This window comes from Echiichthys vipera (assembly GCF_963691815.1).
Source record: "Echiichthys vipera genome assembly, chromosome: 14".
In the NCBI taxonomy this organism is placed as follows: domain Eukaryota; kingdom Metazoa; phylum Chordata; class Actinopteri; order Perciformes; family Trachinidae; genus Echiichthys; species Echiichthys vipera.
The window spans coordinates 6,158,730-6,184,723 of record NC_139839.1 but is presented as its reverse complement, the minus strand read 5'-3'; the positions used below and the strand labels follow the sequence as shown (position 1 = coordinate 6,184,723).

The following is a 25,994-nucleotide window of genomic DNA, read 5'->3' as shown; positions in this document are numbered from 1 at the left end:
ACACTCACACACACACACACACACACACACACACACACACACAAACACACTCTCACACACATACCTGTCTCTGGGGTCAATCCAGCTGGTGCACTGGTTAATGTGGTCCACGTAGTAGACTTTGCCATCAAAGTCTCTGGCTTCCTCCCAACCCTCTGGTAGTGGCAACTCCTTCCTTGGCATGTCAGGCGAGTCTCCATGTAATTAGCTCCTCTCTACTCAAAATCATAACGAAGGGAAACCATCGCTTTTCTCTGTCATCATCATCACCATCACCATCACATCCAACAAGTAGGCTGTGAGCGGTTATTCCCAAATTCCCCGGTCCGATGCGGTTTGGATTAGGCCATAATAATAATCCATAATAATCCACAGATTAACAAGGAATCAACCCTCAAAAGGTGGGGTGGTGAGAGGGAGCAGGGGGGGGCTCAGAGCATGAAATAGTCCAAGCAGGCGGTTGTTCTTGTGCGCCAGTTCATGTCTATGTAAGTGTCAAAGTCACCCGTAATATCAACACAACGGTCATAAAAAAAAACAATGTTGCTATTTGACGATGTTTCCCGGTTGTTGGCGCATGTTTTTTTAACTTTAAAGCAGGTGTGGTGACAACTTTCCCAAGTGAACTAACTCCAGTTACCCACGGTTCACTTGAACACGGACGGTGCTGCTGCCGCCGCCGCCGCTGCTGCTGTTGGTTGTGTTTCAACGTAAACAGAAAAGACAACCTCGCGTCGAAGTCCCGTAAAAACTCACAATAAAAGAGCAGTAATGTCTTCCAGAGCAGCGGTGTTGTCCACAGTGAGAGCCGTAAAAGGGGCTTTTTAAAAAAAAATCCTCTTAAATCCCCCAAACTGGACTCGGTTCCTCTTCGTCTTCTCGCCGACAGGCCACCATGTTTAGCAGCAGTAACCGATGCTAAGCCAGCCTGCCGCGGGGGTAACGAACAGCGCGAACACCGCCGGGAGAAGGAGAAAGTCAACGGTTGGATCCGCAGCCGTTAAAAAATCCGGTAAAATCCGCCGGAAACTCGCGTGTTCATTAGTTGAATTATCCGCGTACAAAGCAGACGGGAGGGACGCGGCGGCAGCGGCGGTAAAGTCTTTCCCCCCAGTCCCGATGACTTCGGCCGGTCGACCGCTGTCAAGTCACATACACTCACTATGACTTCCGGTTAGGTTTTCAAAATAAAACATGTATGAGAGACGACTTCCGGTCAGTTGTTCTATATCAGGGGTCTGCAACCTTTACTATCAAAAGAGCCATTTTGCCCCCTCTTCCACCAGATATAATTTGTCTGGAGCCGCAAAACATATTTAATGTCCCAGCTTATAAAGGTTTATATAAAGTTACTGTTGACATTTTGTTCCTATTGTTACCTGTCCTAAAATTGTGGTTGTTTGCTAATTTCTCACCACATATCAAGCATACAGGTAAGCCAACACCAAAGAACGCTAGAATTTAAAAAAGGGGTTATTAATGTCATGCTTTATTGTGCTTGTTCCTGACACTGTGGATATTAACTGAACCAAACACACAATGTTAATTAGACTAGGGCTGTCCTGAACATAATCAATATCTCTATTATGTTTAGAAGAAGAAGAAGAAGAAGAATTACTTTATTAATCCCACACTGGGAAATTGGATTTTTTCACTCTTATTATTATACGTGTTACACACACAGACCCGAAATACACACATGCACAAACAGGGCCTATACATGCAATTAAGGAGAGATGTCAGTGCGAGGGGGCTGCCAGTGACCAGCGCCCCGAGCAGTTGGGGGTTCGGTGCCTTGCTCAACAGCACCTCGGAAGTGCCCAGGAGATGAACTGGCACCTCTCCAGCCACCAGTCCACACTCCATACATGGTCCACACGGGGACTTGAACCAGCGACCCTACGGTTCCCAGCCAAGTCACCTATGGACTGAGCTACTTCCGCCCCGTTTATATGTTAACAATACATTTAGGAAACATTATTTCTCATCTATTACCGCATCATAGGTTTTATTCACTAAGATGACACCTGCTGTTCTTGCAAAGTATTGTAATAACAATATAAAGACATGCATCCCCAGTACAATTTGTATTAAAGTTCACTAAACGAGCTGCAGTTTTGCAATTGATACAAAAAAATCTCCAATTTTATCATCCTTCTCATATACTGTCTCTTCAGTGACATTTTTAAGCTCATCACAGCAACACTTTTCATTGTTTAAGTGAGTATTTTATGGCATTTATTTTTGGTTTCCTTGTTGCCATGGTGGATTAAGACACCTCGGCTCCTTTGATTTCTGTTTGCTGCATTCTGTTTTTTATTATTATTATTTATTGTGTTGTTTAAGGAGCCCACTGGCCTTCACAGGTTGTATCAACCCATTTTCGAGCCTGCAGCACCCTCTGGACGTGAACGTGTTGAACTGCTGAATGGACCCTCTTAATGCTGAGAAGCTTAGTTTTACGGCAGGGGTGGGCTATTCCAGTCCTGGAGGGCCACTGTCCTGCATGTTTTAGGTTTCTCCCTATCCTAACACACCTGAGTGTAACAATGATCAAACTGTAACAAGCATCAGCTGCTTGATAACGAGCACATCATTAGATTCAGGTGTGTTAGAGCAGAGAGAAACCGAAAACATGCAGGACAGTGTGTTAGGCTAGCTGGTTTTGACCCAAAAGCAGACCAGATGAGAAGCAGATTCAATGAAGAGGTTTTATTTTCAGTTAGTCCAGTTCTTAGAAGAGTCAAAGCACAGAAGACACAAAATCCAACTAAGGTTTTAAATAAACAAAGTCCATCAAGTGTCAAGGGAACAGGGGCAGAACAATCCACAGAGCAATCAGGTACCAAAGGGCAAACCTCTTTCCGGCAGTGGACAGAAACAAAAAATCCAAACTGACAGAGTGACTCCGATACAGGCAGAGTAATTTCAACACGGGCAGAGTAATCCAAACACCGGCAGAGTAAATCCAATACAGGCAGTGTAGCACACAAACTTGCAAGCACAATCTGACAAAGGATACTGAGAAGGCTGAACTTAAATAGGGAGACAGAGACCAATCATTGGGCAGGAGAAAACAAGGTAACAAGCAAATTAATTGGCAGGACAGGTGTGGACAATAAGTGGCGGAAAAAAGGGGGAGTGGTGTCACAGCCACAAACACAAAACCACATGGTCTCCAAACAAAGGCATGGCCAACAGTACACAAACAGACCAGCAGGGTGCCTCGGACCCAAAACCCTGACACAGTGGCCCTCCAGGACCGAAACTGCCCACCCCTGTTTTACGCTCTGCCCCTGAGGTACTTCTGATCCGATTTTGATGACATTTGGAGGGGTGACTCCTGGCGACCCTATGCCCCCACACTTTAGAAATCTCACCATTTGTTTTGAAGTCATTTAAGGGTAAAGAAGGCACCTGGTCGGGTTTTTATTATAACAGGCATCATGTGTAGCTTACGGCATTTCAGCAATAAATCAAAAGCATGTTGATTAACTAAACGCTAAGATTAAAGGGTGGAAATAACTAATCAAACAAAGTTTAACTGATATATTGTAATATTGCTACACACAGAAAGACCCTACTTTCAGAATAAATGATGGACTTTTTGTGTGCGACTATTTATTCCGAGGCTTGTCTATAATAAATACTGCTGGAGAACTGCATTGGTTTTGTCATTAATTACTTTGAAAATATACTTTTTTTCATGGATTCATTGATCGAGTCGCTTTATTGCTAGTTGTTGAACGTAAGTAGTCTCCATTTACTCAAGTATGGTTCTTATCGGTACAATTTGTAAGGACATAACTTGAGTATATAATTTGTTTTAGGCTACCTCTATATTTTAACCCACTACGCTACATTTCAGGAAATATTGTACTTTTACTCCACCACATTTATTTAACACAAAAAAACGTTTTGTTTATTGAAATGTTACATTCACAAAAACACCCTTTTTTAAACTTAAACATAAAATATCATGTTTATAAACTTGCCAATCATCCCTTCAACTGGATAACTGGAGTGAATTCTTGAATTATATGACAGAGCTGCATGAACACAACTTTTCAGAGAGCCTCCTGTTAAGGTTGGTTGTGCTGGGTATTTATGAGTCAGAAAACAGATTATATATATATATATATATATATATATATATATATATATATATATTATATATGCCCCTTAGAGAGAGGGTGAGAAGTTCAGCCATCTGTGAGGAACTCGGAGTAGAGCCGCTGCTCCTTTGCGTTGAAAGGAGCCAGTTGAGGTGGTTCAGGATCATCTTGTAAGGATGAACCCTGGGACGCCTCCCTAGGGAGGTGTTCCAGGCACGTCCAGCTGGGAGGAGGCCTCGGGGAAGACCCAGGACCAGGTGGAGAGATTAGATCTCCACACTGGCCTGGGAACGCCTCGGGATCCCCCAGTTAGAGCTGGTTAATGTGGCCCGGGAAAGGGAAGTTTGGGTTCCCCTGCTAAAGCTGCTGCCCCCGAGACCCGACCCCGGATAAGCGGATGAAGATGAGATTAGATTATATATGCCCAAATAAGACTTGACTTGACTCTAGATGGAGCACTTTACCTGCAGTCTCCTCTCATGGATGCATGGAGAGAGACTGAGTGAGGCTTTTTCCCTGATGTTGAGAGAACAACGCTGTGATCTGACAGCACATCACTCTTCAACACTGTTTGATCCATCAGATGATTCTCATGTCAGATACACTAACGGGTCAGGTGACATTTCAGCTGTGCATATGGCAGCAAGCTCTCACCGGCAGACCGGCGGCGGGTGGGGTGCTTCTGATGCCTTCAGGTACTGTCGGAAATATTATAAATAGGTCCTTCAGCGCGCATCAGCCCACACTGTGTTCAACCATGGTTATTAGAGTAAGAGTCTGTTACTTGTTGTTGGTATAAATGATTAGTAGACATATTTTTGTACACTTATTGAATCACCGTGATTACAATTTAACACTTAATTTCTAGTCTAATCTAGATTAATTCCAGTGTGTGTTTTCTTATTCCTCGTCACCAGGCCAAATGTCACTTTGAAAAACCCCAAAATATTTTTTCTGTTATGGTGTCAAGCCTAAGTGAGTGATTTACAAGACTAAAGACTTAAAGGGGTTCATTTAGTCCGTATGGCCAAAGCAGCTTTCATACATGTCAGGTCACCTTCAGACTAGCAGCTTCCCAGAATAGTTGTATATGAATGAACATTAGCAATAACCTTGTCCTAACCCCCAATCTGCTTCCAGGGATTTGTCCAACAAGAACAATCTAAATTTATCTTCCAAAGCTGTTTCAATGTGAATTAAAAAATGGTAAATCGACATTTAAGGACTGAAAATTGGCTGACTTGATACCTAAAGTAAAATAAATCACTCCCTCAATGTGATGGGATGTCCATGATGACCTTGAGCCAGATCCTTAAAGGGATAGTTCAGACTTTTGGAATTGGGGTTATCAGGTCCGGAAATTAAGCAGTGTAATGCTACCTTTTTAAAAAAACGAGTGTAAGTGTGGACTGTATTTAACGCTTTACCTTACAGTCTCTAAGTTAACACGGGGGTACTGAAAGCATTATCTGTGCTCTCATCAAAGCCACCAGACTTCACTGACAAAAACAGTAATTTTACCTGGTAGAAAACCTTGACAGAGATGGGTTTGTCTTTTTTTTAAGGGCATATATAACAAATGGCACCATTTTAATGACACACACAGGTGCACTCCGGAGGTGGCGATCCCTGGCGAACCCTGTCGAAAGTGCAACATTTGACCCACAGAGAGCAGTGCAGTGTGAGCTGTTACTTGTGCAGCGCAGACCTATCTAAATGCACGTAAATGTACCTTAAAGGATGAATATGGAGAATGAGCAGAACACCGCCATCTAGTCTCAAGATCGAAGTCACAACAACAAAAAATAATTAGAGCAGTCGGGTTGCCAGGTTGGTCAGACCTGGCCCAGAAGCCTACAGGAGACAGGAGTTGGTTTGAGCCTGTTTGGGGTTTGAACCCATCCCCTCCGACAAATTGCACCCTAAAAACAAGTATTAGAGGAGTTGGACTCACAGTTACTGTTAGCCGTTACCATTAACCGTTACAGCTAAGTAAACATGAAAGTTAGCTTACAGATCAAGGAGAAACGTAGCTATTTGGCCGGCGTTTTATGCCGTTGAATTCCTTTATCTCAGTCCATGCAGTGAATGCTTGGCCTATACTGACTCTGGTTTTTGCCCGTCTCTGTCACTCAGCTGCCTGGACAATGGTTTCATCCAGTGTCAGCCTACAGTAGCTGCGCCGAACAACAGGCAACCCTGGCAACCCGCAATGCCGGCCGCTGGTACGGCTGGTACAATGTAAACAGAACGAGACAGAAAGTAATTTTCAAACCCTTCAAATTTTTTTTAAAATATTAATTCAGACCAAATACAGTATATTTTTTATGATAAAGCAATACTTTCATTCTGTACCCCTCAAAACGCCCCATGGGAGTATAAGGGTGTATTATTATTATTTTAATTAAATATAGCTTTTAATAAAGATTCTACATATTCAACCTTTATGTTAAACACCTTTAATTGCATTATTGTTGGTTGCAAATTGCAATTGAATGTGTTGGAAGCTGCTTGTCCAGAGGAGAAGCAGAGTTTCCTAGCTGCATTGAACGCAGCACCCCCCCCCCCCCCCCCCCCATCCTCTCTCTTGCGCGTATCGAAACAAAAACAAGCCGAGAGCGCTCATCACATGTAGTGCGTCCAGCGGCAGCGGACCGGAGAGCAGAAGCAAGCGGCCGTCAAGTGTCATCACTGTGAGTCGGTGTGCAGGAAGCAGCGCCTCCCCTCCAGGTTCTCCGGGTCCAGTCGCCGCTCGGTGCGCTCCACATATGGTTCTCCTCCGGCACATCTCCATCGCTCTGACCGCCGCCGTGGCTGCCCTGGGCTCCGCTCTCTTCATCGCCTTGAACTTCTTCTACAAGAGGCGAATATGGTCCCCGCAAGCGGAATACTGCACGATCAAAGAGGTAAAGCAGGATGTTTGGAATCATTTTTACATTTTTTTAATAGTATTTATTGTTTATTCAATTATGTCACTTGGACTTGAAGGTGGTAAAGAGACAGGTAGAAGAAAACACTGCAGAATTCAGATGATTTCTCCTCCACGATGATGATGATGATGATGATGATGATGATGATTGAATGATGCTTGGTGAATAAATGGCATTGGTACTGGTGGTGGTGGTGGTGATGATGATGATAATGATGATGAAGAAGATGAATATGATGAATATTTAATGGAAAGAATGATAACGATGATGAAGAAGAGGAAGAGGAAGATGATGCTGCTCATTAATAACTGACATGTCATGATGATGTTGATCATGATGATGAGGATGATGATGATGATGATGGTAACATCAGAAAACAAACAATATAGTCAGTGTAAACAGTGAGAACAATGATGATGATGATGAAGAAGATGATAATAATGACTAAATTAATGTAGTGGTAATGATGATGATGATGATGGTGGTGGTGATGGTGGTGGGGATGATGATGATGATGATGGTGGTGGTGATGATGCTGGTGATGATGGTGGTGGTGATGATGATGATGATGCTTCCTAAACATCAAATAGCGGAGATGATAGTGATGATGACGATCAAAGATGTCATGATGGCGGCGAAACTGATCAAGAGGATGTGACGATGATGATGGCGGTGAAAATTATGATGGTGGTGATACGAGGGGTGATGAAGATGATGGCGTTGACGTTTTGAGGATGGCGAAGTCACAAGAAATCCTCGAAAGTTTATGAATTTGAGGGAGGAAAACTAAAGGCCTTGGAAGTTTTTAAATTGAAATGAGTCATTCTCTTCTTAGTCAGCGTTAGTAAATATGTTGTTCTTCTACCTGAAGTCTACGCTAAATTTAGAATATTTTCACCACTGTAGATGTGCCATTTTAAAGTTCACCTGGGGGGACCTGAAGGCGTTATCTGTGCTCTTGTCAAAGCCACCAGACTCCATTTACAAAAACAGTCATTTTACATTACAGAACACAGGAATTGCTGGTCTACTGCTGTCTTGATCCACTGATTCCACTGATATAATAATAATAATAATGACGTAATAATGCAAGTACACCCTTTCAAAGATCAATAAACTAAAGAATATGTAACACTAGAACTCAATATCCACAATAAATAAACAAAACAACCAAAAACAATAAATAAACAGATTTTAAAACATTGGGGCGTTTAGTTGCTGCTGTTTTACAACAAATGCGACGCAGCGGCTCGCTCAGGTGAAGTGGTTCACTGCGATCATTCGGTTTGAACCTGAAGGGCTCCCACACGGCAGCTACGGCTTTGAAACCAACTCCATCTTTGTTTTTATACCTCCAAATCTCAACTAGCATTACCTCTAACCTGCTCCTCACAGGGCTCTCCTGCTGCACTCTGGGTAACGCCAGGGGTCCACCCCCACCCCCGCGCGCACACACACACACACACACACACACACACACACACACACACACACACACACACACACCTACAGACCATGCTGCTGACAAGTGACTGACACGACACGAGGGTTAACTCCTCATAACGCTGAATAAGAGAGAGGGCTCAGTGGAAACAGATGCACCGCAGTGAAACGCTCATCCTCCAGTCTCTTTGATAGAGAGACAGAGAGAAAACGGAAAAACTGAATTTTTTTGCAGCTGGGAAAGTCTTTGAGCTCATGAAAAGATATTATGCGAATAATCGATTAATTGCTTATTGCGACAGGCCTAGTTCCCAACCCTTTAAAACACCCTGTCATCCTTGTCTTCTGTTGTTTGCCACCTGTTACATGTGTGTCTATGTATTACCTGTCCTGCTCTGTAAGCGACTTTGGGTCTCTGAAAAGCGCTATACAAATTAAATGAATTATTATTATTATTATTAACACAGGGAAACAAACTAACTAACCGACCAGTCTGGTGGCTTTGACAAGAGCATAGAATGACTTCATTTCCCCCAACTAAACTTAAACAGTGCTTTGTGACGCTAAGGTTAAGTGGTGAAACAATAGCGTACACTTAAACTGATGCCCTTTTTATGTTTGTGCTGTAGTAGGTAATGCACTGATTATGGATAAATTCCTCATACCCGACATTTCAAAAACTGTCCCTTTAAAAGGTATCAAGTGCCAGCTCTAGGCAGTGACCTTAATGAGGAGGACGAGGGGGAAGATGTGAGAAGAATGATGATGCTGAACAAGAATATGTGGATGATGAGGTTGGGGAAAAAGACATAATGGCTCCCAAATGTGTATTTCATTACAACATCAGGACGTCGACACCAGTATAACTACTCTGTTTCCTGCAGAAAAACACAGAAGCAGACAGAAATGAATGACTCTCCGACAGAGCACTTAAGCCGCAGCCTGAATCTCTTAATAAAATCTATTTACATGTCTCTAATCTTGTTTCCTAGATTCAATCAGCAGCAGCCTGTAATAAGCTTAGCCTGCTTTATCTGGCTCAGTCTGTCTTTAGAGTATAATGCTGTCAGCGGCTGCAAGCAGCTCCCTGCCGAGGAGGGGATGCATGTTTTCATCCCAGGAGCCAAATTGTACCAAGATGCTGTGTAATTGCGTCTTCGGCATCGCAAAGCGTGGGAGTTGACTAACAGCGTGTTTTTGACCTTGGGGAGTTTGGGCAGGTGGGAGGGCGGCACACGCTCATTTACACAGCGACAAACAATCTCTGAAAGAGGGGAAACACATTGAGCTGCTGGATAAACTGTACCAGCAGCCACAGGCCACAGACTAACTGTCAGGGTGTACCATCAATGTCTGAGTCCATTTGGATTTCTGTTATTTCTGCAGACACTTGCAGAAATGTAGGTGATCTGGCAGCATGTCGACATCTCATGAGAAGCGTCAGTGCGGCTTCAATTTATAGTCATCATTCAAACCCCTGAAGGTTTCCCTCGTCAGTTTCCTGCCACAGAGGTGGGCCGCCTCGCCTGAAACAAAGACCCCCTCCACTAACTGCACAGAAGATTAAAACACTTTCATGAAATGAAACATTAATATTCAGGAAGGGAGAGCAGAGGTGATACTTCACACAGAAAGAGTCAGTGAGTACTGAGCGACGAGATAACAATTGTCCAGTGCTTTCTTTAGTGCAGAGGGTGTGGTGCAGACAGAAATGGTACCTCAAGTCATACATCTCATCTCCATCCGCTTATCCGGGGCCGGGTCGCGGGTTGCAGCAGCTCTAGTAGGGGACCCCAAACTTCCCTTTCCCGGGCCACATTAACCAGCTCTAACTGGGGGATCCTGCGGCGTTCCCAGGCCAGTGTGGAGATCTAATCTCTCCACCTGGTCCTGGGTCTTCCCCGAGGCCTCCTCCCAGCTGGACGTGCCTGGAACACCTCCCTAGGGAGGCGCCCAGGGTTCATCCTTACCAGATGATCCTGAACCACTTCAACTGGCTCCTTTCAACGCAAAGGAGCAGCGGCTCTACTCCGAGTTCCTCACGGATGGCTGAACTTCTCCCCCTCTCTCTAAGGGAGACTCCAGCCCCCCACATCCATGCCAAAATGTACCTTCATTTATTTAGGAGTTATTTAGCCCCCTTCCCGACAAACTTCAGCCTCTAAATAATCAATCTGTTTTACATAATTACTATATGATAGCGACTAATTCAAATGAAGATCAAATTGAATGGATTGCTGAAACCCAGCTCTAATATTTACGGAGTGGCGGGTGTTCATGGTCTCAATCTACTAACTACTGTGAATTGATCATGAGAGCAGCTGCATCACGATCTGGGGGGCTTACCGGCTAAACTGTTGGAGGTTCAACTCACCTAAACACTTTCTTGTTCACTTTCCATGATGTAACCTGACTGAGCCTCTCGTTGGACCCTCGCAGCCTGGTTCACACCATGGATGTATTGAACTGGGTACCAGATCCCAAAATGGTGCCAATTCAGTTCAATGAGAATTGCCTGCCAAAGAAGTTTCTTGGCTTCCAGGTTTACTCCTGTTGTACGTGGCCCCACTGAATATGTGCAGTAGTGTTTCTCTGCCCACTTTTCTTGGCCCAAGGAAAATTTTACAAATATAGAAGAGCTCCATGGGTTAAAAATTCACAACAGCAAGAGCGATAATTGACCTTGTTCGCCCGTCAAGGTTTCCTGTCACACCCGTGGTTAACGCTCATGCTATTGAAACTGCACACTCCCAAGCTTAGATAACCCTGATGACATCATCACTATGTCTTCAGAAAGACACCTCAAGAGCAACAAATACAATATACAACTGGTAGCCTGGCTCTGTCCACATAAGATAAGATACGCCTTTATGATCCCCAGCGTGGAGAAATGGCAATTTGTACCGCTGTAAGGGGAGTTTTGTGTGGAACTACTTCTTGTTTAACAGCTGGGTGCAGTGATTAAAGTCCTCACAGTGAGGTTGCTTGCTGGTAGCGTGGTGGTTTGTTACGCAGTTTCCAGCCATCATTGGAAACTTTTTGGAAAAGGGCGTGTACTTTCAAAATACTATGCAGGTGATTGGATGAACCACCCGTCTATCAAACTCTTGGTAAAGAAAATCAGGGGAAGAGTGAAAACATCCACGAGAAAAGCCGTTATTTGCTCTTCTTTTAATGAAAGAAAACTGATATAACTGACGCTATTGCACTAACCTCTTTAGGAGCCGCCATTGATGTTGTGAATGAACAGTCGCCACTCATGTTGCCAACAATCACGGCTTCACCGTCACACAAGCCCAAACCACGGCAGTAGCTACCAGTTGCTCCTCACAGGACGCTGATAGAGAACGTACTGGAACACAGAAAATGAAAACATTTAATCACAGAAGAACTCCTGGAAAGATGAACACAAGGGGCTGATGATATGTGTATTAGAGGATCAAAGCTTCCATCACTTCTCTCTCCTCTGTAAAATACCACTCAACATTTGCTATTCAGTGCTGCAGGTGAGCGGCTTTAGTACTTTTGTGTGATACAGCCAAAGCAACTGCTTTGCGGGAGTGTCCTTGAGCAAGACATTAAAATCCCTGTCAGATCCAGCAGTGCAGATCTGCTGCTGAGATGTGCTGTTTTTCCTCCCCGTGGGGCAGAAAAACAATAGGAATCAATACAGTATCACTGCCTTCTCATGCGTAATGTCTGAACCGGCGGAAATGAGGTTAAAATCTAAAAGAAAGTGCGAATAAAGTGAAGTGTTTGAACTGACAAAGGGAGAGGGAGATAAATAGCAAGAGCGCCGGCTCGATTTGACAAATGTCAAATCCATTTTTTAAGCAAAGAAATGTCAGAGATTTATAATAAAAAAGGAACAGCACTGAGTGTTTTGTTCAGTCGAAGCTTTAGATAAACGTCTCCTGTATAATCTCGGAGATACAATCAAAAGAGGGGAGGGATGCCGAGAGAGTATGCAGGAACTTATCACTTTGCACAAAGTCCAGGCTGATAGTGCTTCAAAAGGAGGGAAAAGGCAGTAAAATCTTCTGCCTTCTGCTCAGCGCCTTCAGGGTTTGAGCTTTATTTCCCAGCGGACTGCGTCAGCTAGAAATACACTGAGGCAAATACAGATATGTCAAAGCAAGCATGTTTATCCGATGCCGTGTTTACCCAGCAACAAGTCAGATGAAATTTTAATTATTACCAAAATATTCTACATTCCTCCTCTGACCCGACCTTGTTATGTAGATTTATGTATCAAGGAATTTTAATTAGAGCTGATTCTGAGAGTTTGCTTTGGAATAGGATCCAAACTCTCTTAAGGCTTGATCAGCCGTCAACAGAGTCAAGTGAGGTGTGGTTTTTCTTAATAAGGAAGCTGAAACGAATGCATCCCAGCTCTGAAAGGACTGATTTAAATTGCTAATTAACCTCCAAAGAACTGTAGCCGCGCATCAGCGCACGGTATGAATAAGGACTAACCTTGTGTGACTTTTAAAACGGAGATGACTGACGTGTGCGGCATCTCAGAAGGATTGTGGCGTCTCCGGAGCAAAGAGAACGTGGAGTTTTGAATCCAGCCGCTAACCTTTACGGAAACACTTGTCTTTCTACGGATACAGTCATTTCAAAGATGAGAGCGGGGTAATCGCTGCTCTGTGATGCCTATTATTAAAGTGTAACATCACGACTTTAACATCTAGAGGTTTGCAGACACTGGTTCATTTTCCTGAAATAATTGAATTATCATTTGCACACCCAGGATCAAATAACACCTGTCTTATGGGTTCAGAAGAAGAAGAAGAAGAGTTCCTTTATTCGTCCCGCAATGGGGAAATTCAATTTTCACTCTATTTTTTTCATTTTATACACGCACGCACGCACGCATGCACGCACGCACGCACGCAGGCCCGAAAATACACACACATGCAAAGACAGGACCTATATACATGCATAAGCAAGGGGCTGCCAATGGCTCAGCGCCCCGACCAGTTGGGGGTACTATGCCTTCGCCCTACAGCACCTAGGCAGTGCCCAGGAGATGAACTGGCACCTCTCCAGCCACCAGTCCAAGCTCCGTTCATGGTCCACACAGGGACTCGAACGAGTGACCCTCCGGTTCCCAGTCAAGTCACCTATGGACTGAGCTAGTGCTGCCCTAAATGATTCAGTTTGAATGACAAGTTTGAAAACAATGATGATCCAGTCTGCAGATAATTGGTGCTGCGAAAATGACCAGCAATATACAAAATGATGAAAATAGTGGCTTGATGTGCCTCATTTACACCATTACTTAGTAAACCTGAGGCAAGCCAGCCAGTCTTCCATAGCCTCGCTCTTCTTAACTGAGCAAATAACCTCATTCAGTGTGGAATTAATTGTGTTAAACGTTTGCATACAGTTTACATTTTTGAACATATCTGAACTGTGATCATCTCTGTGCTCTGCCTGCAGGAGGAGGAAGAGCGTGGGAAGCGTCAGGTCTTGGTCCTCGGTCTGGACGGGGCCGGGAAGAGCAGCGTGTTGCTGGGTTTGACTCCCGGGGAGTCAGCGGCTAAGAGAGGCCACTGCCGGCCCACCCGCGGCTTCAACTTCATGAGCCTCGACGCCCCCGCCTGTCAGCTTGACTTCCTGGAGAGTAAGACTCCTTTTATCCCTCAGAATCAAACACTGCAGGCTCGGAGTGGAGTCAACAAGGCATTTATGTTTTATCAAATAGCTTAGGAAAGAGCTTTGCGCTGCTCTGTTCAGTGCAGTCGGACATCTGTTTGATCAAACTGGCACTGTTTCAAACAACAGAGATGCAGATTAAAGAGCAGGTTGTGGTCGGGTAACGTTAGTAACTTGTTACAAGATCACTGTAATTTAAATGTAACTTATGCTACAGCATTACTTACGTAGAGAGCCTCAAAATCCCTTTGCAAAACCTTGTGCATCTTGATTATATTGTCCAGAGGGTGTGTAGTCTATTGTATGCCTACCTTTGAATGTATTGACTCTGCTGTCATTGCGTAGCCAAGTAGTACAGCCCATAATCTGCAATATCCCCTTTACAGCTCTGGATTACAGTATGTTTGATTATAAGTAGGCTAAACATAAAATCAAGAGGGTACCATCCGCAGCTGATCAGGTAGCCTGACAAATACAAAACCTGTCACGCCGGCCATAGACCCAATCCAAATGTTTGTTTACAATAACTTCCAGGTAGAAAACCCCTGCATGCTGTACATTCAATTCAATGGTGCTGAGCAAAATGGGGCGAGGAACAATTGGATATACACTCTTCTCATTCATCTAAAATGCATGTTTGACGCTTTCACATCTTATTACCAGAGGTGAGATGTCGTTGTTTGTAACACTGGATTTGGTTTCAGTTCCATTATATTTATAGTGCCAATTCATCACTGAAGTTATCTCAAGACACTTTACCTACGGTGTAGGTAAAGACCACACTCTATGGCTTATTTATGATTTACATAGACCCAACAATTCCCCCATGATCAACAACCTTGTGGAGTTTGCATGTTCTCCCCGTGTCTGCGTGGGTTTTCTCCGGGTTCTCCGGTTTCCTCCCACAGTCCAAAGACGTGCAGGTGTTAGGTTAATTGATGACTCTAAATTGCCTGTAGGTGTGAATGGTTGTCTGTCTCTTGTCATCTCTGTGTGCCCTGTGATAGACTGGCGTCCTGTCCAGGGTGTACCCCACCTCACGCCCGATGTCAGCTGGGATTGGCTCCAAATATTTGTCTCTCATCTGCTCCCTGAAAGCTCACTAACTGCATCCATCATTGGGAACACAGAGGCCATCTCTGACACTCGTTGTGCCGTCCGTATTTGTTGGATGACGGGGGTTTCTGCCGTGTCAAACTCTCATGGAAGTTAACATTTAGTTTAGTTACAGAGAACCTTAGTGACTGTAGCTGTGACCTTTTTGCAGATATTATTTCATTTTGCTCAAATGAAAATTGGGGAGATGTAATCATGCATCCAAAGAGGAGAGGTGGATGAGTCCAGCTAGACTGTATTTACATTCAAACTCATAAATCCTGCCAATTAGCATTCACTGCACTAAGAATTACATAAATCACCTCATTCAGATGGTCTGAGAGCGAGATGCTCAGCTGCAGTTCAGAATGAGTTTGGGTAGATGTATTTGGAGGGATGTGTCAGGCTCTGCGGCTGATTTATTCACGATCTGAACACAGAGATCGGTGCGTGCCAAGGATCCTTTTCTTATCTCTGAAAATAAGAACGCGCCACCGCCCACTCTCAGAGTTCTTCTGTGGCTCCAGTGCAGTAAATGTTGGGTGTCTCTGTCTCCCTGACATTGATGCAGAGGCATGTTGACAGCTCGGTGCACACTTACACACATCAGGAGCAGCACAGTTCACAGGGAGCGACAAGTTCTCCTTGGCAGAAATCCAGCTAAAAGCTTATAAACTCCAAACGAAACGATGTGTGATCAGCGAGAGCGGTAGTTTTAGGCTTTGAGCAGCTCACATTTGGAGTTTGTAAGGAACTGAAAACAGAATCAGGAAGACGTTTATAATGTTTCATGCAAACTGTGCATTTAGTTGGGGCCCATACTCTCAACTAGTACAGTATGTACCAATTTGCTTTTGTCTTGATTTGAGGAACTCAACTCAATCTTGTAACGGGTGGTGTATGGACCCAATTGCAGTACAAAGGACTCAGTGGTAAAGTTCAACGGTTTACTCAGTCTCAGGCAGACAGGGCAACATGGGAAAACGGCAAACAGGAATCAGGAGAGGAGAGGCTAAACTCTTGGTCAGGGACAGAAGGCTGGGTCGATTTACCAGGGTGCAGACGAAGCAGCGATCAGGAACAGGTGAGGTCTGTACTGGGAAGACAGGCAGAAGAATGCTGGAAAGTCTTGCATGGCATAATACAATCTGGCAAAGGAGTGAGTGTGGAGCTGGTGATGTAATGCTGGGCTGATTGCATGTGATGAGAGGCAGCTGTGTGCACAGGTGAGTAGAGTGAACTGACGAGGTGGGTGTGGCTGACAGGCTGAGTGGGGCAGAGGCAGGATCAATGGAAAACTACTGAGGGCTGGATGACTGAACCTGAACAAACGTCATAAACCAAGACCCGATCTCATACTTCAGTAAACCACTTATGGTGTCAGAGTTTTAAAGGTCCCATACTTTGCTCATTTTCAGGTTCATACTTGTATTTTGGGTTTCTATTAGAACATGTTTATCTATTAAAAAAACACATGATTTTACTCATACGGTCGGCTCTTGTTGGTCAGGGTCTTTCGCATGTGCGCTCTCCGGCTCAGTGCACCGTCATTGCAGCCAGGGAATTACTGTAATGGTAGTTGTGACAGCCCTCGTTTAAAGGCACAGTTACGGGCTGTGCTGCATTTCTCGGTGGATTGATCATTTTGATACTTTGACAGTATTTTGTAGACCTCAGCCTACTTCATAATTAAACAGAGAAGATCCGTCTGAGCGGGTGTCAGCTTTTCAGCTACAAACACGACCTGGCTCTTCTTTTGTATGCTTCATCTGCACACAATCAATAAAAAAATATACTGTGTTTAAACATTGGTTTTCGCTCAGGCAGATAGTTAATGCCTGAGAGATTTGAAGATGTAAACCGCTGCCAGATAACAGGTAAAAGAAAATACTGTTTGTATTTCCCCACTAAGGTTTGTGCTGAGATAACGTAGGGAGCTTACAGGTGGGGCTAGGGGAAAAACAAATCAATGGTGAAACAGACTTTGACACCAGAATGGCATCTTGGGATTCAGCATATGGGGGTGGAAGTTAAGTCTTGTTGAACTTTATCTGTAAAACTTTGTGTAAGAATAATGTGTGTGGTGCTACGGCTCGTCTAGTTGCTCAGAAAGTGCAGCCACAACCTCCATTGAAAACGAAGCTGAGGTACTTTTGCCCTCAGGACTGCAACTACCACTTAGTTCAATATATACGCACAGATCCACATCATTCACACTGGTGTGACTCAGTGGCTGCTGTGTGTGTACACGTGGGTGTGTATCTAACGAGGTGGCTTGCAGAGCGTCGGCGTCCTGCTGAGCTCCCTCTGACTATAAAACACAAGTTGTTCCCACTGCTGGGCGTCAAGGTCCGCCCTCTGTAGCATATCAGGTAAACAGGTATTTATTGCTGCCAGATCACATCAGCTAAGGGTACATCAATATCCAGTTCCCTAGCAACACTCCCCATTAAGTCCAGCATTAATGAATTCTTGCTGAGCTGTGCTGTGTTGCATTCGGAGGCGGCGACAACGGGAAGTCGTACCCGCCGGTGTGTGAGCAGTGATTAGTTTGGGCCGCAGAGGGCTGTTGGTCATTATAGCTGCAGGTCAGTTCTTCTGCACAGCAGGACTGTTGTGGGAAGTTAAAGCCTTCTTCACTTGTTATGAAACTTTCAGTGTTGTATGGACGTGTTGCAGAAGGCTTTGGCATGCTTTTAGTCTGGGTTACACTGGAGCTTATAATGTCATTTTCAAATCACATTCAATCAATCAAAATAATCACAATAATAATGGCCGCTCTGACCACACCCATCTTTGAAATCAACCTTCATTTTGCTCTCAGCTACACACCTGTAAAGTCGCCTGACTGCATCTTGCATCAGGCCAGGGGTGTATATTTATGGGGCCAAGGCCCTACTTCTGGCCCCCTTGCTCTGTTCACACCAATTTTCAGACTCTGCCTTTATTTTGATCTCAGCTGTAATTTTCCTAGGGTATTCCTGACTAAAAAATGTCATAGTTTAATCTGATTTGTCATGTCTTGCCTATAGTCGACTGATCACCGAATCAGTTTGGGTTTTTTTGCTCATGAAAAACCCTCTGATCTGGGATGGCGAGTGTCAGGCAGAGGGTTACTGAGAGATGTGGTTCTTGATTTCTCATAGGGGCATCTTATTAAAAGTATTTGTTGTTATAACATAAATGTGTATTGTTTGTATCTTTCTTTGACAATAGCTTTAGAACTGTAGTTTCACTTTCACAGCACTGTGTCAGATTGAACGTCTGTAACGAAAAACAACAAATGGTCAAGTATTCAAATGAAATTATGCTGATGATTAAACAGGAGCAGACTGTTGTATTTCTGGTGCCCAGATAGATTTAAAGCCCAGCCAAGATGCGCTGATGGTGCAGATCCTGGAGAGAACAACTTAGTCCACGGGGGGAGGGGGTTATTCCCGTACAATAAGGAGAAAGATTAAAAGCACATGAGTTATATTCCCATTTTTAGCAGCAGTATTTATTAATAGGCTTATATTTATACCCACATAGGTTACCTAAATCAGACATTCAGCACCCCCAGGGCCTGAATGGAATAGTCCATTGTTTCATAACCACATTTTACAAAAAGTCTCCTGTGAGATTGGCAGTCTAATCAGGCTCCTCGGAGCGAATCGTTGAATTGACGACTATTCTATTGCGGTTGCAACGCTATCACAGTGACAAAATCTAGCCACAGACAGACAGACAGACAGACAGACATATAAACACTAGGTGCTCGAAACCACCTCTGTGGTAGTTCACCCTACAGTAAGTGCCTACAGTACCACATTTTGACATGACGACACACACACACACACACACTCACACACACACACACACACACACACACACACACACACACACACACACACACACACACACACACACACACACACACACACACACACCAGGCTTTAACAGAGTCCGTAGGCTGTGTTGAACAGGTGGGTTTTCAGGAGTTTCAGGAGGATTGAGGAGGAGGATTTTGAATGAGATGCGGGACTTGACCCGGAACCAGTGAAGGTGGATGAGGGTGAGGGTGAGAACCGTGGCAGCTGAGTCCTGTACATACTGGAGCCTGTCCAGGGCACTGTTGGGTATCCTGAACAGGACTCCTCCATTGCGGTAATCCAAACGGGAGGGGTTGAAGGCATGGATGAGGGTCTCTGTCACAGTCATCAAACATCAATCAGTTAGATAAGTGACTCAGTAAATCATTAGTCCACAGAGCAGGAGAGATAATTATCTGTGCAAACAAGTTACATGGTCCTCCAATACCCGCCAGATCTCACATCTGACCCCACATGTGCAAAACATTATGTTAGAAATGCTGCTCAGGTTTTTGTGACCAGACAAATCAAGGAATCATACACAAAGAGTTATTTCCCTAAATGGCTAAAAAGAAACATTCAATTATTCATTCATCTTCAACCGCTTGTCCCTCTCGGGGGCGTGGGGGACTAGAGCCGATCCCAGCTGACATCGGGCGTGAGGCGGGGTACACCCTGGACAGGACGCCGGTCTATCGCAGGGCACATAGAGACGAACAGAGACAGACAACCATTCACACCTACGGACAATTTAGAGTCATCAATGAACCGAACACGAGCACGTCTTTGGACTCTGGAGAACCCGGAGAAAACCAACGCAGACACGGGGAGAACATGCAAACCCCACACAGAAGGGCCCCAGCTGGGTAAAATGAAGCATGTTCTCAATTATTAGGACGTGAGTCAAACACACCTCAATACTAATCCAATTTTAATCAATAATGCTTTTGTGTACAGGTTGGAAAAGTGCAAAGAATAAAGACGAAAAAGGGAAAAGAAGTATATGATATAGAAACCTGAAGCCCTTTAAAAAGAAAAAAAGAGCTACGCAGTTATATTTTGCCCGGAGACTTGCTGACGTATCCACAGACAACTAGGTGGATAAATGAATCAGGAACATTTTCTCCAGCGGGGAAACGTGGATATAAATAACGGCTAAGTGGCATCTTCGCTTGTTTCATCCCTCAGTGAAAACTAGATTAGTGATTCAATTCGCTCTGGTGCGCATCTGAAATGAATCTATGGCCAATTTGTTTAAACACGGGGTCGCAAACGGCTTATCTACTTCGAGCCATCGATCTGCCCATTTATTTATTCATTAGGCTGTCGAGTCCTCTTTTACTGTAACACAAAGCATAAGGACAGAGAGCCTCTGCCACACTGAAAAGCCCTTGAGCAAGGCGATCAGTCCGATGGTGTAGCTGTTGGGCTGACATTGCAGCGACCGTTTCTTTTCTAAGAATCAGAGAGAGTTTATCTCCATTTCCGCGAGTTCACCCTTATAAAAACTGATAACATGAAACCCTTATTTAACCATGGGAACAGCAGTTTTCCCCACTGAGAACAACTGCTGAGTCACAATTGAGAGTCTGGCTCATGAGCACTGTTTGAATACATCACAGGCAGATAAGAATATATGATCATTAAAGTTGCATGCTTTTCTCCAGACAACACTTGGCAAAGTGACAAAGTGCACAGTAACAGCCGTAGAGAGCTGATAGAAGAGCTGCTTTTACACGTTTTTATCGAAATGTAATAATATATCAATAAAAATGTCTGTAGGGAAAAATCTAAAAGCTTGTAGCTACAGCTAATTAACCTCCCGCAGGACCATTTGGGTTATCTAACAAGCAAAACTTTTGACAATACTGTATCTGAAAGGAAGGTGACGACGTTTTGCTGAACGAGGCCCCGAGATATGTTCTAGAGTTAATGAAAAAACTAGGTAAACCTTGGTTTTTAGAATATTTGATCACAGGATGCAAGTTTTTGATTCAGAAATTTTATTTAGTTTCAGCTTATGCCCTTAACAGCTGGACATTTTCACCAGCACCTAAACGCATCATGCATTTGAGAGTGGGAAGATTTTAAAAGAGTCTCCACGCACAAATGGAACAGTAAGAATTTCAGATGCAAGTTAGTTTTTAGATTTATGAACTGTTGCCTCACAACAAGATGGCTCCTGGTTCGAATCCCGGCTGGGGCCCTTCTGTGTGGAGTTTGCATGTTCTCCCCGTGTCTGCGTGGGTTTTCTCCGGGTTCTCCGGTTTCCTCCCACAGTCCAAAGACGTGCAGGTGTTCGGTTAATCGATGACCTATAAATCGCCCGTAGGTGTGAATGGTTGTCTGCCTCTGTACGTCTCTATGTGTCCTGCGATAGACTGGCGTCCTGTCCAGGGTGTACCCCGCCTCACGGCCGATGTCAGCTGGGATCGGCTCCAGCCCCCCACGACCCCGACAGGGACAAGCGGTTGAAGATGAATGAATGAATGAAATTGGAAATATACAAAGTATGCAGAATACTTGAATTTATTCAAGTTCGGCAGTGTTTGTATTTGTAGATAGGATGATGCATTTGTCCTCATCATATATTATTTACAAATTGTCCCAAACATTTGTAAATGTGTGTGTCATAAAACACACATTTGTAGCCAAGTTCAAAAAGCTGTTGTAGTTCAAAAGTCTATTGTATATTTTATGATACATAAATGTTTCTCTGCTGCAGTCGGTGGCGGGGAGGACCTGCGGCGGTACTGGTCGGACTACCTGAGAAAGACTCATGTTCTGGTGTACGTGGTGGACTCCTCTGACAGGAGCCGCCTCCCATTGGCTAAGGCTGAATTGCACCGCCTGCTCAGGGTGGAGCCCCATCTGCCCGTGGTTGTCCTCGGAAACAAGCAGGTAAAGTCAATTACATCGCAACTAACCACAAACCTTTGAAATTCTTGTACAATAATAACATGCTGCACTCTAAATATACGTATTTTAGTATAGTTTCTGTTCTCCACCCACCTGTTTATACTGTTCCCCATCTGTTTATACTGTTCCCCATCTGTCTATACCGTTCACATTATTATATTGTTTATACTATATTGTGTTTTTATTGCTTATATTATACTTTGCTTATTGTTTTATTATATATTCTTTTCTAAAATGTACCAAGGGGGAGCGGCACTCCAATTTTGTTGTATGCAAATGCAATGACAATAAAGGCTATTCTATTCTTTATAGTTGCTTTTTAGATAAACGTTCTAAGCAGCAATTGTTTTACATTCATTTCTGTACAAAAATGACGTTGATGGATCACAGATGCACATGCATTAAAAGAATGCAGCTCAAGTGTGTAGCATACATACAGTCATTTCTTGTTAAGTATGTAAAACGTGCAAAGATTTAACAAAAGTACTGGTAAGGTCCTCCTGTGGAGTGGAAAAAGGGAAAGGAAGCAGCGCCACTAATCGTTTATTCTTAAAGCCATCACACTGGGGGACTGGCTTTCTGGTAAAAACTCTCTGGTGAAATTATAATTATTAGAGTCATGAGGTCAAAAAATTGAAGTAAAAGTGCACAAAGAAGAGGTGACGTGACGGAGGGAGCAGGTACACATTGTTCCCTCTTCATTTGTAGAGCAGTAATGATCCGTCAGACTCGTTTTCTCCTCCTGTCATATTTCTTCACCCTGCGCACTTGTGGAATTATACATGACGCTTCAAGGGAAGCAGGAATATTCATCACATCCACGGTCAGAGCGCTGCAGCTTCATACTCTCTATAAAGCGATATACTTAATATTGGTGAGAACTCCTTGCGCTCAGCGTTAAGTCAATTTCAGTTAAGCTGAATGCCAAAAATGTTCTGTACAGAGCAGGTGCAGTCCAGTCAGGTTATGCACTGTATAGTGGTCAAAACACCCAAAGCAAGATTCACTTTAAAGCTCTACAGGTGTGAGATTAGCAACCTCTTTTGCCCCGCTTTCATCTTCAAAACTAATAAGGGAGCCTTGAACATCAATCAGAATTTCTACCACAGAAATGAAAGAGAGACATATGCCCTCTAAACCCATTGATATAAAAGTGAAGTGAAGATATCCAGAGTTTCTTTCAGGTTACACCGGTAATCTTTGATTAGTCAACAAACTGCAGTATTTCCCAGTCAAATAGCTTTGATGGTTTGCAGGTTAAAAGACGCGTAAGCATCTTGGTTAAAGCTCAGATAAATGTGGTTAAATCATGTACATACTGTAACTACTTCCACTTGTAGTCAGAACCTGCTTCGCATTAAAACAGTCATTTAACTAATGTTTAGACCAATGTAGCTTTTCTTTTTGCATGCAGATGACCGACTCAGTGCTGACAGTTTGGACTTAAACCAATTTCATATCTCAAACTAGGGCTAAATAGTATGTAGCCTCTGTTTGTTACAGCATGGCCAGTTGTTAAACGCTCACACCCAAGATAACGTAGCAGAGGCCGTATGACATACTGGCGACATACTTGTGTGTTATTGTGGCCATCATGTGCATTTTGTTAAAAGTATTAAGCGTAACATATGTATGAGTACTGTATGTTTAAGTGTATGCCAGTGTAGGGTTACGCATATTATACGCACATTCATTTTCCTTTTCCATGCTTTTTCTTACAAATACAGTATGTTAAATAATCCAATTATATAATTTTTTTAATTTTTCTAATGTTAATTATAATGTTTATTATGCCACTGTGTATTAAGTTGTTTATATATATATAAATAATGTTTTTACTATTGGGAACATATTGATCATACAGCTGAACAGTGCAGTTGTGTTCTATTTTGCATTGTTTAAGCTATAATATTAAATCCCTGCACTCTGTTTTATGTAGATGCTGAATTCCCACAAGCCAAAATAAAAAAATATATAAAGACAGTAAAAAAAACTCCTTAATCGAGCTAAAAAAACAAAGAGAACTATGGTATTAGTTATAAAGGATTGTCTGCCTGAACCTTCGTCGTGCTGCGACAGGACGCAGGTGATAGAAAAGAAATAATGCCTTCAGTAGGAGGAGCTCTTTTTGACAGTGATACCGTCTCCCGCCCACCACGCCGCTTTGTTCTCTGCCTCGGCACTCGCTCCGTTTGAAACGGCACAAAGGATGTTTCGAATAGAACCTGCGTGTTGGAAAAGACGTGGCGGTGCAAAGGAACGAGGCGGACATCTGAAGACTTTAGCCTGGCTTGAATGGTTTGTGTAGGAGGGTGGCGTGGAATTCACTGTCTTCACAAAGGCTACATCATCTCCACTGAGACCACCGTTAGAAAATATGGACTCTAGTTACACTGTGGAGTGCCATGTGTGCTAATTGTACAGATTTTTTTCTTAGGGGTAACATGAAGAACTAAAAGCTCAATCGGGTTAGTAGCATCTAACACTCACACAAGTTTTCATCTTCCCGGAGAACTGTTGTCAGCTTGACTTCAGAAAAGTTGCAACCAATTATAACCAAGTTTGTGTACTAAGTTGTTAAACCTGCTTTTTTATTTTAAAAAAAAGAAGAAGAAAAAGGCTAAATGTACAGTTTGTTTGCTGCTAGCACAGTTTACTGCTTTGCGTTTGTCTGAGCTGTTACCTGAAAGTAAGTAGCTAACTGTGCTGGTAACAAAAAGTATATAATCACCATTTGGTTTCGACAAACTGAATATATATATATTTATTTTTTTACCAAAATCTGGCAAAAGCACCGCTTCTGTTTGCTGCTAGCATAAAGCGCTTTTTTACAATCGTCCCTCAACTAAGTTTACGTATGTTAGTCTTGGTCCTAAATGGCAAATGAATGCTAACAGCAAAGAGTGGTGTATTTAATGTAAGTATATAAGTATAAAACACTAGCAACAAACAGAAACGTTATACTTTTTCACCAAAATGTGACAAAACATGGCTAAATACAAAGCTTCTGTTTATTATAGCGTGGTCCGTTGTTTGTGTTGCTGATGCTCACAAAGTAAGCTAACATAGTTGCATGCACGAAGGAGCTAACCGCAAAAACTAAATTGAAAGCTGCTTACTGGAAAAATGCTGTTCATACAGTTTGACAGAATGAGACATTTTTACACATGAACATCTGAAGGGTAAACATTTTACACTATGGGAACAAACAAACATTAACAGACTAATTTCCGTCAGAGATTGGCAATGTTTACTTGCTGATATATTATTCTTTATAAAAGGCGAGCCAAGGCAATTTATTTATATAAAGTCGCACATTACAGGGAAAATCAATGGGCTTAACATTAAAGTGCAAGTGATGAGATTATAGTACATAACAAATTAGGTCTATGCCGGCACTGTTTCTTGTTAAATTGAGTTGAACCGGTTTCACCCTCTTCTACAGGATAAGCCCAACGCGGTGAGCGTGTCGGAGCTGCATGAAGCCTTGTCTCTGGGCTCCCTGACTGAGGACAGGAAGCTCTTCCTCTTGGCAGCCCAGATGGGCTCTGATGGAGTCTGGAGGAACTCCTGCCGGGGCCAGGACACCTTCCAGGACCTCCTGCTCCAGCTCGTCTGATGTCATCCCCCTCACAGAGAAGACGAGTAGGAGATGGAGGGATGGAAAGCTCTCCTACTCCTCCTCCTCCTTGTTTAAGCTCTGGCTTATTTGAGGCAGAGGAGGAGGAGGTGATGTAGGAACTGAGGCAAAGAAACGACTGAAGAATATGCCAAGATGAAGTGCAGCACCTCGCCTTCATACATGCCCTTTTCAAACCACGTCAGTTCATTTTTGAAAATCCTCCAGTTCATCCCGTCTTACTCACCCGAGAAGAGGAGGTGCAGAGCCAGTAGGACGGGGACAGAGGCATGAAGGTTTGTTCCAGGAGTCTATGACTCAGAACCACAAAGTCCGCCTCTTGCCAATGATGATGAGG

At 43.5% G+C, this 25,994-nt stretch overlaps 2 protein-coding genes across 2 annotated transcripts in view; one reads left to right on the top strand and one right to left on the bottom strand.

Moving 5' to 3' along the window:
• wwc1 (WW and C2 domain containing 1) overlaps positions 1-1,113 on the bottom strand; it is a 50,013-nt gene extending 48,900 nt beyond the window's left edge. The window contains exon 1 of the mRNA XM_083927363.1: positions 65-1,113. Within this exon, the coding sequence (XP_083783489.1) occupies positions 65-183 (119 nt within the window). The 5' untranslated portion in view covers positions 184-1,113. The remainder of the gene's footprint in view (positions 1-64) is intronic.
• A 5,770-nt stretch (positions 1,114-6,883) lies between these two features.
• Positions 6,884-25,636, top strand: arl10 (ADP-ribosylation factor-like 10; the record flags this gene model as incomplete). Its single annotated transcript, XM_083927532.1, has 4 exons — positions 6,884-7,021; positions 13,937-14,120; positions 21,824-21,999; positions 25,463-25,636. The coding sequence occupies 4 exons, from the start codon at positions 6,884-6,886 to the stop codon at positions 25,634-25,636; spliced, it is 672 nt and encodes a 223-aa protein (XP_083783658.1).
• Between the last annotated feature and the right edge of the window lie 358 nt (positions 25,637-25,994).